A 12,791-nucleotide genomic window follows, 5' to 3' on the forward strand; every position below is an offset into this window, starting at 1 on the left:
TATCTAAAAAAATGATTTTAACATTCCAAAGAAGATTGTAAATGTTATAAAAAAATTGGTATTACATGTATATTATAACTTTTTACGAGTGATAAGTGCACATGTTACACTCTTTACCACAGATAGCCACAAAAGGTTTCTCAACTATGTATTTTAAGTGGCCACAAATAACCACAACTAAATTTGTGTGTTTTTTAATATTATTAAATATTATTGCTCCGGATAGCCACGGACACTGTTATGGCTATATTAGCTACAGATTACATCGTGGAATTTTGTGGTTATTTACTTCCACAATTTATATTGTAGCTAAATCGTGGTTTCGTGTCTTCGGACAGCTACAAATAATATTTAGTAGCTAAACAGCCACAAAAAGATACATAATATCCACAAATTGTGTGTTGTGGCTATTTTGAAGATATTTTGTGGCTATATTTTTGTCGCCACAAAACGTTTGTGGCTGGGTCGTGGCTATATACTAGTTTTCTTGTAGTGATTAGATATCAGATTCTTTCTATCATTTTTTTTTCTGCGGAGATCAGAAGGTCAGGTGCGTGTGTGAATAAGTTATTGAGCACATCTTGTCCGAGAAGAGCTGGCAACCGACAGAGTCACAGAGATGCTGGTTGTCCACAGATGGACTGATGAAACCCACTTTGACGGACACCGGTTCTGAAATTACCAATTATTTGAAGTTCAAGAGATAGTGAATCTGCAGCTACACCAACAGTATCATTTTACTTATCATTTTTCTCATAAATAAATCTGTCGCCAAATATATTTATTTATCTGCGTCGTACGAGTTGTATAATTATAGTTTAATCAACCACTGAATAGAAATTTTAAAATTCAAAAGAATAAGTTTAATATCATCAAATGAACCTTATCAAATCCCATTGGAACTTATTCTTTCCACTCCCAGAATTTATTACACTTATTTTATCATTAACATTTTTGGTCTTCATTTTCGGATTTTAAAGTTTTTACCAAAAGAAGAAAGAAATAACGTAGTGCTACTAGTGAGCCAGGTGGACTAGGATTATAGACCAATGGTAGGCATAAGATAAAAATTGCAAAATTACTGAAAAGCAAAAGAAAAAAAAAAGGCATTATCACGAAGCATAAAAGAAAATGTCATTTGTGGTTCTCTCTCATCATAAATCTAGGGTTTCTTAAGAAGTTCCCAGCAATCTGTATCACACCACCATCTTCCCAAAATCTCTTTTTTTTCTTTCTTTCTTTCTGTCTATCTCCAGAAACATATACAGATAGATAAATACACAAATAGAGAACCACACATCAATCTAAGATCATACACATACGAGGAGGGTAAATCTCGAAATCCGTCTTCAGTTTTTCGTTGATTCAGTTTTCTATGTATAGCAAATCAATGTTTCCTTTATTTCTTGTAAAAGTCAAATCAAAGAGTTTTTCTTTTCCAATTATGCTTATTATTGATGATGATGTTTCTTGAGAAATTATATAAGTCTATGTCTAATCAATCTAATCATGGTTTTAACTTCTTGATACTATTCGTTTTATTTAGCTAAACAAATCTTTTTCTTTTCTTTGATTTAATTAAATCAGAAGATTTTGATTTTAGGCTTTGATAAGAAAGTAAAGAATGGTGAGGGGAAAGACTGAGATCAAGAGGATAGAGAACGCAACGAGCAGGCAAGTGACTTTCTCCAAGAGAAGAAATGGACTTTTAAAGAAAGCTTTTGAGTTATCTGTCCTTTGTGAAGCTGAAGTTGGTTTGATCATCTTCTCTCCAAGATCCAAACTCTATGAGTTCTCTAGCTCTAGGTACATCTCTCTCTTATCCTCTCTTTGTTTGTCCATCTACTTGTGCTAAAAAAATGATTTCTCCTGATTAGATTCGATTAGGGGCTAATCTGGTCCAGTTCTCACTGTAGACTCGGTGGATTATATTTGGTTATGTGATTATCAAAGTCGTGATAGAGAGTGATTCAGTGGTGATTTTTGTTTATAGAAAAGTAGATCGGAGTACTTTTATAGGATAGATATCTTGTAGTAATCAGATTTACATGGCACTGCAACCTATGTATGTGTATGTACATGGCATTTGCTGTAGACGAGTTGATCATTCCGACTCTCTCTCTCTCTCTCTCTAATGAGATCTTTTTGATGATCTGATACTTGATTTTTATCCATTTGTAACAACGAAAAGTCAAATGCTAACTATCTACATATATCTAGCTAGTTTTATAATTATGTGGAAATATATATGACTTTTAACTTTTTACTATAGTGTCCTTTAATTACTCGAATAAGACCTATCTGCGTTATCAGAATGCTCATGAATTAGGCAAAATACCCCAAGCTTGGAAGTAACGTTAAGTTTCCACATGTAGACATGTGTACCATGTGTCTCCTACGTATGTATATATATACAAGTGTGTGTCTGTGAGTATAGTTTTATCATTATTTTGTATATAGTATTATATATGTGTGAACAAACGTTCGAAATTATGGATTACTCGTTTATGTAAGTCCACATGCTTCTTTTGTATGTGTGTATATGTATGTATAAATATGTAAAAATGTGACAACAATGATGCATTTTGCTTCACTTTTCTCCCACACACGTTTACTTAAGCAATGACAGTGAAAGAGTCAGCCCATGTGTAGATCAAAATTATATTCATCCTTTCTTTGTTTTCTCTCATTTTTATTTGCTTAGTTATAGTCATTTTGATTAAAAACATAGAGTTACAGTAAAACAATTAGGCATTTTAACTATCTACGTGTATTTAAGTGTCTTTTGAACAAAACCAAGAGAGGTTAATCACAATTAACTAGGCATTCTTAACCACATAATCATAGTTGTTAATTAATGCAGTTGTTAATGATTTTTAAAGGGTAAGTATTAATTTTAGTTTTTATCTGAGCATGTGCATCTATATTTACATCTATTGTCTCTGTATGTATGTGTATTAGTGTATGATGTTGGATCATAAATCTCAAGTAGAATGTTGTTATGATTTTTATCTGAGTATGGCGTTCGGGTCTTCCGGTCGTCTTCGGATATTTTAAAAATTTTGGTTTAAGTTGGTTTTTCTCGGGTCCGGATCTATAATTAAAATACCTATGAAATATCCGTAATGTTTGGGTTCAAATCGGATTTGGATTAGATTTGAATGTTTAAAATCTGAAAGAGACATAACATACCCAGATTCCATCAAATTTAGTCGATATTTGTTATATATATTTAAAATTTTACAAAATAACTTGATTTAAAATATTAATAACTAAAACTAAAAAAAATTCTAAATTTTAGATTTTAAAACTTTATATTACTTAAAACGTTTACAAAATAATAGTTAGCAAGAGATATTTCAACTAAATCATAACTCGGATACAAATTAGTTCTTATCGGGTAAGATCTATTATAGTCTGTTTTTTCGGATCAGTTTCTCTCGATTCCAGTTCTTTCGTGTAAAATAAATTTGGATCCAAAAAATACTTATAAATTTTTTATTCAATTTCGAATTAGGTATTTTTGGAACGGTTCTACTACAGATTTACGGGTCCAGGTTAAAATGTGCAGACTAATTTTTACACTATCTTATTCATTTTGAAGTAAACAAAACAAATATTCCGCTTTCAGTAATTAATCAGATAAGAATAGTTGTTTCAAAAATTTGTGTAATGTTATGGAATAACAAATATTCTGCTTTCAGTATTTAACCAATAACATTTTCAAAAGATGAAATTTATATTTTTTTTTACAATGATAGATCATTAATTGATATTAATAAGTTGCAAATCTTTTTAGAATATTAATTATATTTAAATTGATACTATGGGATAGTTATTAGAAAGTTTATAGTAAATATATATAATAAATTAGTTATAAATATATTTTATATTTTTATATACGTAAAGATATTTCAACAAAATAACGTGTTAATCATAATAATAATTAGAAAAATACACTATTTTATAGTAATATAAGTCACATAGTTGCCGCGTGTGTTCAAAAAAAAAGTCACATCGTTTCCGCTTACTTAATTTACACATCCATAACCATCTAGCATTATTATCTGTTCTGTATATTTAACAATGTCATGATGGTTTATTTACAATAGAAAAAGTGATCAGTTACATATAAATTTCGAAACAAGCAAAATAACTATGCTATACGTTATTCTATTAAAATTCTAAAACTAAAAAGTGAAAAGGCTTACATTTTCACTCCTCCTTTGCGTTTCTCTGATTTGCATTTGACTATTTTTAGCATGGCAAAAACAATAGAACGATATCAGAAACGGGTCAAAGAAACTGGGATTAATTACCCGAGAGATGACAATTCTCAGGTAATCAAACCTCTTTCTCAATCTTTGATTTTAGTTATGACTTAAACAAATCATCATTCATATTTAAGGGTTTATATATTGTGGATGAATAAGCTTTTCATAAAAAAACATTTGTGTGTTTATATGTTTCACCTAGTTTCACCGACTACACTATACTACTTGTTTTGCAGCAAGCAAGAGACGAAACATATGGTCTAACAAAAAAGATTGAGCAGCTAGAGATATCTAAACGGTTTGTAATTTATAAATCGTTTGAGAAAATTATGTATAGATATGAAGTAGAAACTGGGGTTGTTTATTAATTGCAGAAAAATGCTTGGGAAAGGTATTGATGCATGTTCTATTGAGGAGCTGCAACAGTTAGAGAATCGGTTGGAACGAGGCTTGAGCAGGATACGAGCCAAGAAGGTACTCTTTTTTTAACACTCTAAGAAGTAAGAAGCTACTCTTTTTTAAAAAAATAAACACATCACAATTGCACACTAAATATTCATTTAATATCAAAATTTAGAATGTATGTTCTTCCATACGTACACGGTACACCACTTATCATTTCCCTTGATATATGAAATCAAAATTCAATTTGTTTCATTATTTTTTCATTACTATGCAAAAAGTTATTCAGAACAATACGTGTCGTTCTGTTAATCATGTAACATGCTATCTATTCTAAACTTAATCCCCTTTATTAATTGCGGCCTTCAATTCCATGCATGAGTACATCATTGCTGTTTAAGTGCATGATTTGCGTGGCTTCACTAATGATATTATAAAGAGTAAAGTCACTACATATAGTGTTGATATATATGGCTTAACTTAAGATTCATTAGAATGTACACGCGAAGGTCATCTATTCTTTAAATTATGTTTACCATGTAAATTTTTGCTTACATCTATTTGTAAATCAATTATTTTCAGTACCTATTACTTCGTGAAGAAATTGAGAAGCTGAAGCATGAGGTAAAGCAAAATTCACCTTTTACTTTTTCCCCTCTTTTCTAATGTGTGTGTACATATATCTTTGTATAGTTGCATAAATAGTCATATTTTCAATACTTCAAGTAAAAAAACTTTTATATTCTTTGTCAAAATCTCAGGAGAGGAATCTCATTAAGGAAAATAAAGAACTGAAAGAGAAGGTACCGATTTTTTCCTTCAGTAGTAAATGTTTCTCTAACCATGAAATATAGTATTTTTGCTGATAAGAGTTTTGGTAAATTGTATAAATGACAGTGGCGTGGAATGGGAGCAATAGTAGTAGCATCACCATCATCAACCTTGTCATCAGCAGAAGTGAACAAGGATAGCAATGACAATATGGAAGTGGAGACTGGTTTGTTCATTGGACCTCCTGAGCCAAGACAATCCAAGAAACTCCCTCCTTAAAGAAGAAGAAGTTGAGCCTCATTTTTTTATCAAAAGAAAAAAGAAAGTTAAGCCTCACAACTTCAAAAGAATGTTATTTATGTTTTATATATTTTCGTCCAAAAATTTGAGGTGCCAATAAATTCTAAAACATAGTGTAGTAGTTTGTTCTTATTCAATGAGCTGAGCCTCAAAAGTTTCTATAAAACTACTGTTGTATTACTTGTGTGTATTAGAAGTTCAGTACATGTTTAAGTATTTTGTTTATATATATTTTTAATTAATACTGTTTAAAGTGTAAGAAACAACAATCTATCAAGTAGAAATCATAAAAATTATAGACTTATAACGAAGCAAGATTATTATACTTTTGCCTAGCGTTTACGAGGATGGGACATCTTGCACACTCTGGTTGAGGATTGTACTGTCAATTAAAATTCAATGAAGAACAGAAAATATAAAAACGGATTCAAAATACAAAATAAACGTTCTTGATCAGTATTTTGCTTTTATTCCTCAAAGAAAAATGCAGACCATAACTCATCCATAACAAAATCCAATTCAAAAGATCCAACAAAGGTATTCCAATCTGGGAGAAATGTTTAGACAACTCCACACACAGCACATTATTCGAAAGATGGTTGCCATTGAAGAGTTTCTCCAGCAAACATTGGAACGATCTCTCCAAACGAGAAGGTTAAGACCTCAGGAACTTTCCAAGGAGCTTTCTTGAGAGTGATCTTTGAAGAGTTTCTCGGGAGGCCATAGAAATCAGGTCCATTGAAGCTTGTGAAAGCTTCCAACTTGTCAAGCGCACCAGCCTGAGGTAAAAGATATGAACATTAAAGTAAACTCCAAAACCGGGAAAAGTAAACCGTTTGAAGTTACCTCATCAAAGACCTTGGCGTATAGAGACAAGGCAACAGGAGCGCTGTAAATACCAGCACATCCACATGATGATTCTTTTCTTCTCCGTTCATGTGGAGCACTGTCTGTGCCCAGGAAGAACTTCTTGCTTCCACTAGTTACAGCTTTAACAATGGCTTCTCCTGTAGTAAAAGCATAGTGATCTGATTTCAGAAAACAGATATAAGAAAATGAAATCTGGATGATCCAGAGGGGAGTGAAGAACATACGGTGTATCTCTCTTTTGAGAACGGGAAGGCAGTAGTTGTATGGATGTAATCCACCTGGAAAAGAGCGTTTCTGTTGAGAAGGAGATGTTGTGGTGTGACTGTTGCACCCACAAACCCTAGTAAGTCACCAAAAAGGATATGAGCCTGGAACAGATAAAAAACTAAAGACAGGAATGAAAAATATTTAGCGCACTCTGGTAAAGTTCATCTAGCTCATGAAGCACTACTGCATAGTATCACTGTTCTATTTAAAAGTAACCGGTCCAGCCACAAAGACCCTTCTGTCAGTGAGTTGCTGGAATTTATCGGGAAAGAAGCTTGGTACAGGAAACAGAGTGAAGAGGTAGTAAAGACACGTGGAAGCTAGAGATTGGAGGGAGAAGGTTGTTAGAGTCGTAGTTGGAGTTTGTTGGAGAGATACCAACGGTTCCAATCAAATAAGGACAGCTGTCAAGTGAAGAAGGAGTGACGAGTATAAGAGCTCTGTTTCTCTGAGTTATTTATATTCATTCAGAAAAATTGTAACAAACTCTGTTGTGTTTTCTCTCGATATTTCTCACTATGTCTGTTGGATAGGATGTTTCAGCCAGGAATTACAGGAAAGAGGAAAAAGACTTGCACACAGTCCATGAAGAAGAAAGAGAATTTCATAGTATGGTGGACATACTTTCCAGAAGAGGCTGAAGTGTTGAAGAACTTCTGGCAACTATAAGGTAGACTGTGCAAGTTCAGTGCAGAAAGTTCACATGGGTTTGGAGAGAGAGAGAGAGAGACACTGATTTGTGATCAGTTTATCATATTTCTCCTTAGATCGTGTAACAAAAAGACTACTACGAAGTAACAGAGTAAATGAATGAAAATGACTTATTACACTTTTAAGGTAGATGTTAAGTTTTCATGTTATGAAGACTAAAATCATTTACGGTACCTCGATACAATTTCTCCAGTTCCTGAAAGTACATCACCGTTTCAAGATCGAGACTGCATATTACCATAAAAACCAAAATTTTCGTAATATTTTATAGGTTAAGAAACAAATATGATCAGAAAGTTTGGGAATTTTACTCAATCTCCGTGCTTTCTTTTGATGAACCGATGATGTTGTGGATATATTCCTGATAATATAAAGGAAACAAAAGAAACTAGAGCATATGCCACGATGGGACAATAATCTTCTCCTTACAAAGGATGAACTAATTAATAGACACAACTATTTGCAATTGAAGGGATTCCAGAAGATGTATGGCAGCTTCATGGGGAGCAAGTGCATGTTCGAGTGTTTGAAAGGTTTAAATGGAGGATCTCTGATCTTGTGGTAAGATTGATTATCTACCATGATGTTTGGTGATGGTTGCACTATCTTCGAGTGTTTGCTTTTTGAAAGTCTTGATCTTGGATTTGATGTTGTTTAGCGCATTATCATATCTTTTGACATTGGATTTGATGTTGTTTAGTGGGTCTGAGTCCGTTTTAACATATGCCTGTTTAAAATTTCTCTCTTTATTGTTAAAACGGATTCAGACCCACTAAACAGCATCAAATCCAATGTCAAAAGATATGATAACGCACTAAACATCATCAAATCAAAGATCAGGATTTTCAAACAGCAAACACTCGAAGATATTGCAATCATCACCAAACATCACGGTAGGTAATCAATTTTACCACAAGATCAGGGATCCTCCATTTAAACCTTTGACAATTTCTGAGGCAAAAACTGTTCAACGATCACTTCGTCATCTGTGATTATGTCAACTATAAAATTTGCCTTCTTACTCTTCAAATTATTGGAAGTAACACTTATTTTGAAAGCAATGTTTTTCTTATAAGATCGTTGAGAGTTTGTGGTAAAACGGAGCCATCATCCTTAAATTTTGAAAAATAATCAGAATCTATTAAATCCCACATTGTTCTTTCAGGGGATGATGGATCCTCTAGATCTACTGTTCTTGGTATGGTGAGTTATGTTCTAAGAATCCAAGGAGGACAATAAGAGAGATATTAAGAAATAATGAGGTACCTACTGTTCTATCACTTGTGTGTATTAGAAGTTTAGTACATGTTTAAGTATTTTATATATTTTTTAATTCGTACTGTTTTAAGTATTTTGTTTATATATAATTCTAATTAATACTGTTTACAGTATGAAAAATAACAATATGCTAAGTATGAATCATAAAATTCATAGTTATAACGAAGCAAAATTACTATACTTTTCCTAAGCTTTTACACTCTGATTGAGGTTTGTACTGTCGGCTCCGGTGGTTGGTGGTTCTCACCACCACCGGGAACGGGTAAGACTCTGGGAAAAGAGGCTCTCAAAGCTCTTTACCGCCGGCTTTCTGTCTCCGGGAAGGGATGGTTCTTCTAATATCTTTATCGTCGGCTTTGTGTCTCTAGGAAGGATGGTTTTTCTAGCATCTCGATCACCGAAACTTATGTTCTTGTGTGGTGAATTAATATTAGTTTGAAGTCGTGGGAATATTGCTTTTGTTTGGTTCTTGTTGTTTCAGTCACTTCGTTGCATCCTAAGTTAGCTTTTTGGGTTCGTTTTTTGTGATTTATGTTCGCTGTGGAGGTATCTACTAGACCTTATCTTGGACCTTTGTGGTTTTGGGAGATCGTTTCTAGACGAAGCAGTTAACTTGATCTTCAGTTTTTCTCTTGCGAGGAGGTGGTCAGTTTTTTGTTCTGTAGGTCACTTGGCTGCCTTGCGAGTGTCCGCGTGTAAGAACTGGTGGTCTTCTTTGACGTTTTCCCAAGTAGCGTTTCAAGGTCTTTTGTCCTTGTATCTTAGTTTTAGTGGTGGTTTCTGGTCATGCAAATTTCACATGGATAGCAGCTGCTGGAGTTGGTGTAGATTTGACCTCTCGATTGTTTCTGATGTTGCTGGTTCTAATATGGCTTGGTGATATTCCCTTCAGGGTTGGGACTGCTCAAGACATGTGTTCTTTAGGTCAGCTCCATTGATATCGAATTCTTCTCGAAAGGTGGAAGGAATAGAGTTGTGAATATAAATAAGTTTTAGGCTCAGTTTATGTCTTTGTTTTATTTTGTTTGGTTTATGTTCTTTGTCTTTGATTTCTTATCGATACTATGTATCTCAACTTTCTTCGAGTAAAAAAAAAAAAAGAGGTTTGTACTGTCAATTAGGTTCAATGGAGGAAAAATAAAAACAAATTCTTTTTTTTGATCAAATAAAAACAAATTCAACACACAAAATAAACATTATTTGTCAGTATCTCACTTTTATTACTTCAGAAAAAAAAATGCAGAGCATAACTCAGCCATAGCAAAATCCAATTCAAAAGATACAACATGAACTCCAATTTGGGAGAAATGTTTAGACAACTCCACACACAGCACATTATTCGAAAGATGCTTGCCATTGAAGAGTTTCTCCAGCGAACATTGGAACTATCTCTCCAAATGAGAAGGACAAAACCTCAGGAACCTTCCAAGGAGCTTTCTTCAGTGTGGTCTTTGAAGAGTTTCTTGGGAGGCCATAGAAATCAGGTCCATTGAAGCTTGTGAAAGCTTCCAACTTGTCAAGCGCACCCGCCTGAGGTAAAAGATATGAACATTAAAGGAAACTCCAAAACCGGGAAAAGTAAACCGTTTGAAGTTACCTCATCAAAGACCTTGGCGTATAGAGACAGGGCAACAGGAGCGCTGTAAATACCAGCACATCCACATGATGTTTCTTTTCTTCTCCGTTCATGTGGAGCACTGTCTGTGCCCAGGAAGAACTTCTTGCTTCCACTAGTTACAGCCTTAACAATGGCTTCTCCTGTAGACAAGAAGTAAAGCACAGTGAGATTCAGAAAGCAGATATAAGGAAATGAAATCTGGATGATCTAGAGGGAAAGTGAAGAGCATACGGTGTATCTCTCTTTTGAGAACGGGAAGGCAGTAGTTGTGCGGTTGTAATCCACCTTGGAAAAGAGCGTTCCTGTTGAGAAGGAGATGTTGTGGTGTGACTGTTGCACCAACAAACCCTGGAAGCCAACCAGAAGGGTATGAGACTGGAAGATTAGCAAAAGACCAAAAGATGAGAATGAAATTTAAGAAAGTTACAAAACCTTCTTTGCAAGATTCAACGAAGTTCACAGCATCCATGGTAGTGATGTGTTCCATCACTACTTTCAGCTGTGGAAGGCGTTGGATTAAAGGCTGCAGAACTGTCTCAATGAAGATTTTCTCGCGGTCAAAGACATCAATACTCGGATCCGTGACCTCTCCATGAACCTAACCATAACACATTCCTTAGACAAGAAAGTCTAAATGACAAAAATGTCTAAATCTGCAGCGTGATTTATTTACCAGAAGAGGCATGTTCTGTTTGACCATCTCTTCTAGTACTGGCAAGCATTTTCCAAAGAGGTCTGTAACACCATCTTGAGAGTTAGTTGTGGCTCCCGCAGGGTACAGCTTCACCGCATAAACCACACCACTTTCCCCTAAAAAACGAGATACATTATACATAAAAATGTATTTGACTATGATGAAGAAACAATGGGAAAAGTACTTACTGGCAAGCTTGATCTCCTGAGGTTGGGTTTTGTCAGTCAAATAAAGAGTCATTAGTGGATCAAAGCTGGTCCCAACCGGCAAAGCTTTCATGATAGATTCACGGTAAGTAATGGCAGCTGCAGTGGAGGTCACAGGGGGCTTCAGATTCGGCATCACGATCGCTCTCCTAAAATGACTCGCACTACACACATGTACACAACCCATTTCTCATCAGACAAAACACTAAGCATCAACGGAAATTGAAGGAATATATTCAGAACAAACAAGAACCACTCCATTGATATATAAATGTAAATAGTAGGGAGAATATAAATATAAACCTGTGGGGAACAACAGCCTGAAGAAGATCGCCATCACGGAGATGAAGATGCCAATCATCAGGCTGAGTGATTGTGAGTTCCATTCTTACTGCTCTAGTCTTCAATTTCTTACAAGATTTCAGTTTCTGAGATCCAAATCCCTACACAAAGAGGAGTAACTAGTAGTTTACTCACATTATAATGGTCTCAAGACCCACATGGACAACGAGATGATTAAAATAAAATACAAACCGGGTCAAATGGATTGAATGGTCAATGAAAATTAAAAAAGAAAGACTGAGAAGTGGAGGAGGCATAGTACATACAACAACACTACAAGGAGAAACAAGAGTCTTGATCATCACAATGCCTTTGCAAGATTCACCTGTTTACAAAGGGTAATAAGATTTAGAAAGAAAAAAAGACATTAAAAAAAGGGAACGATTTGTGTTTGTCATTGAGATATGAAGACAGAAACAAAACATAGAAGCTCTATTCAATATCTGACTGAAACAAATTTCAAAAGCTCATAGAGACATTTGGTCGAACAACTTATCTGCGATATATTTTAAAGCTTTATCTATTATTAAAAAAAAAATGTTAAAACGTTACCGAGTTTAGAGCATAGATTGTTTGAAAATTAAAACGCCGGTGAAGGAAGGAGAAGTTGACGGTGACAGAAGACGGTTGTGATCAGTGTGATCGGAAGAAAACGTCTGCAACGAAGTTCCGACAATAAACCGTGAGAAGAGAACTTATACTTGTACAAGTTTTAAAAATAAATAGGGGCAAAATTGTAAATGGGAGTTTTGTAAACAGAGTTATTGGACAACAGTTTCTTCGTCAAGATCAGCTATGTAATGGTTATGACTAGAAGACGTTGTGCTTTTTGCTGTGGAGGCAGCGCAGCATCAATCATAGGACCGATCAATACTTCCCATATTGACTTGAACTCTGTTAGATTTGAGTCGACATCTCTTTTTTTTTTTGAATAAAATGTTAAATTTGATTCAAAAGAAAATAAGCTTGTTTACAGCATGAGCTACTTTGTTTATAACATGGTTACTAACTTGGTTTTAAAAAAAAACTTTATCCTATGTACCCACAACTCCAATCCA

The 12,791-nt window shown here is 34.4% G+C and overlaps 3 protein-coding genes across 4 annotated transcripts; 1 reads left to right on the forward strand and 2 right to left on the reverse strand.

Moving 5' to 3' along the window:
* Positions 1-1,130: 1,130 nt before the first annotated feature.
* Positions 1,131-5,993, forward strand: LOC108852033 (agamous-like MADS-box protein AGL19). Of its 2 annotated transcripts, none has more exons than XM_018625522.2 (8): positions 1,131-1,329; positions 1,588-1,806; positions 4,262-4,340; positions 4,511-4,572; positions 4,649-4,748; positions 5,259-5,300; positions 5,438-5,479; positions 5,574-5,993. In XM_018625522.2, exons 2-8 carry the CDS (start codon positions 1,625-1,627, stop codon positions 5,724-5,726), a joined length of 660 nt encoding a protein of 219 aa, XP_018481024.1. In that variant the 5' UTR covers positions 1,131-1,329; positions 1,588-1,624; the 3' UTR covers positions 5,727-5,993. The 2 variants fall into 2 exon arrangements, with proteins under 2 accessions (XP_018481024.1, XP_018481023.1); XM_018625521.2 differs by having other exon boundaries at positions 1,132-1,329; positions 1,604-1,806.
* Positions 5,994-6,088: 95 nt separating this feature from the next.
* Positions 6,089-7,492, reverse strand: LOC130506212 (dihydroorotase, mitochondrial-like). The gene is made up of 5 exons (XM_057000846.1): positions 7,439-7,492; positions 7,196-7,332; positions 6,842-6,957; positions 6,594-6,754; positions 6,089-6,526 (listed from the first exon to the last, which is right to left on the reverse strand). The coding sequence occupies exons 1-5, from the start codon at positions 7,490-7,492 to the stop codon at positions 6,332-6,334; spliced, it is 663 nt and encodes a 220-aa protein (XP_056856826.1). The 3' UTR covers positions 6,089-6,331.
* Positions 7,493-10,011: 2,519 nt separating this feature from the next.
* Positions 10,012-12,613, reverse strand: LOC108849410 (dihydroorotase, mitochondrial-like). Its single transcript, XM_018622962.2, has 10 exons — positions 12,507-12,613; positions 12,286-12,389; positions 12,000-12,058; positions 11,695-11,834; positions 11,374-11,555; positions 11,165-11,301; positions 10,924-11,089; positions 10,723-10,839; positions 10,471-10,631; positions 10,012-10,403 (listed from the first exon to the last, which is right to left on the reverse strand). The coding sequence occupies exons 3-10, from the start codon at positions 12,033-12,035 to the stop codon at positions 10,209-10,211; spliced, it is 1,134 nt and encodes a 377-aa protein (XP_018478464.1). The 5' UTR covers positions 12,036-12,058; positions 12,286-12,389; positions 12,507-12,613; the 3' UTR covers positions 10,012-10,208.
* Positions 12,614-12,791: the final 178 nt, after the last annotated feature.

The sequence above is a fragment of the Raphanus sativus genome, unplaced genomic scaffold (genome assembly GCF_000801105.2).
Source record: "Raphanus sativus cultivar WK10039 unplaced genomic scaffold, ASM80110v3 Scaffold2999, whole genome shotgun sequence".
Lineage (NCBI taxonomy): Eukaryota > Viridiplantae > Streptophyta > Magnoliopsida > Brassicales > Brassicaceae > Raphanus > Raphanus sativus.

Bases quoted from the DNA above. Each gene is read 5' to 3' on its own strand.
- LOC108852033 (XM_018625522.2), top strand. From the start codon at position 1,625: ATGGTGAGGGGAAAGACTGAGATCAAGAGGATAGAGAACGCAACGAGC. The intron at 4,573-4,648 runs GTTTGTAATTTA...TATTAATTGCAG, and splicing joins CAGCTAGAGATATCTAAACG to AAAAATGCTTGGGAAAGGTA. The intron at 5,480-5,573 runs GTACCGATTTTT...TATAAATGACAG, and splicing joins ATAAAGAACTGAAAGAGAAG to TGGCGTGGAATGGGAGCAAT.
- LOC108849410 (XM_018622962.2), bottom strand. From the start codon at position 12,035: ATGATCAAGACTCTTGTTTCTCCTTGTAGTGTTGTT. The intron at 11,090-11,164 runs GTAAATAAATCA...TGTTATGGTTAG, and splicing joins AACAGAACATGCCTCTTCTG to GTTCATGGAGAGGTCACGGA. The intron at 10,632-10,722 runs GTATGCTCTTCA...TCTTGTCTACAG, and splicing joins TCTCAAAAGAGAGATACACC to GAGAAGCCATTGTTAAGGCT.
- LOC130506212 (XM_057000846.1), bottom strand. From the start codon at position 7,492: ATGAAATTCTCTTTCTTCTTCATGGACTGTGTGCAAGTCTTTTTCCTC. The intron at 7,333-7,438 runs GTAATTCCTGGC...TAAATAACTCAG, and splicing joins AAGTCTTTTTCCTCTTTCCT to AGAAACAGAGCTCTTATACT. The intron at 6,527-6,593 runs GTAACTTCAAAC...CTTTTACCTCAG, and splicing joins ACGCCAAGGTCTTTGATGAG to GCTGGTGCGCTTGACAAGTT.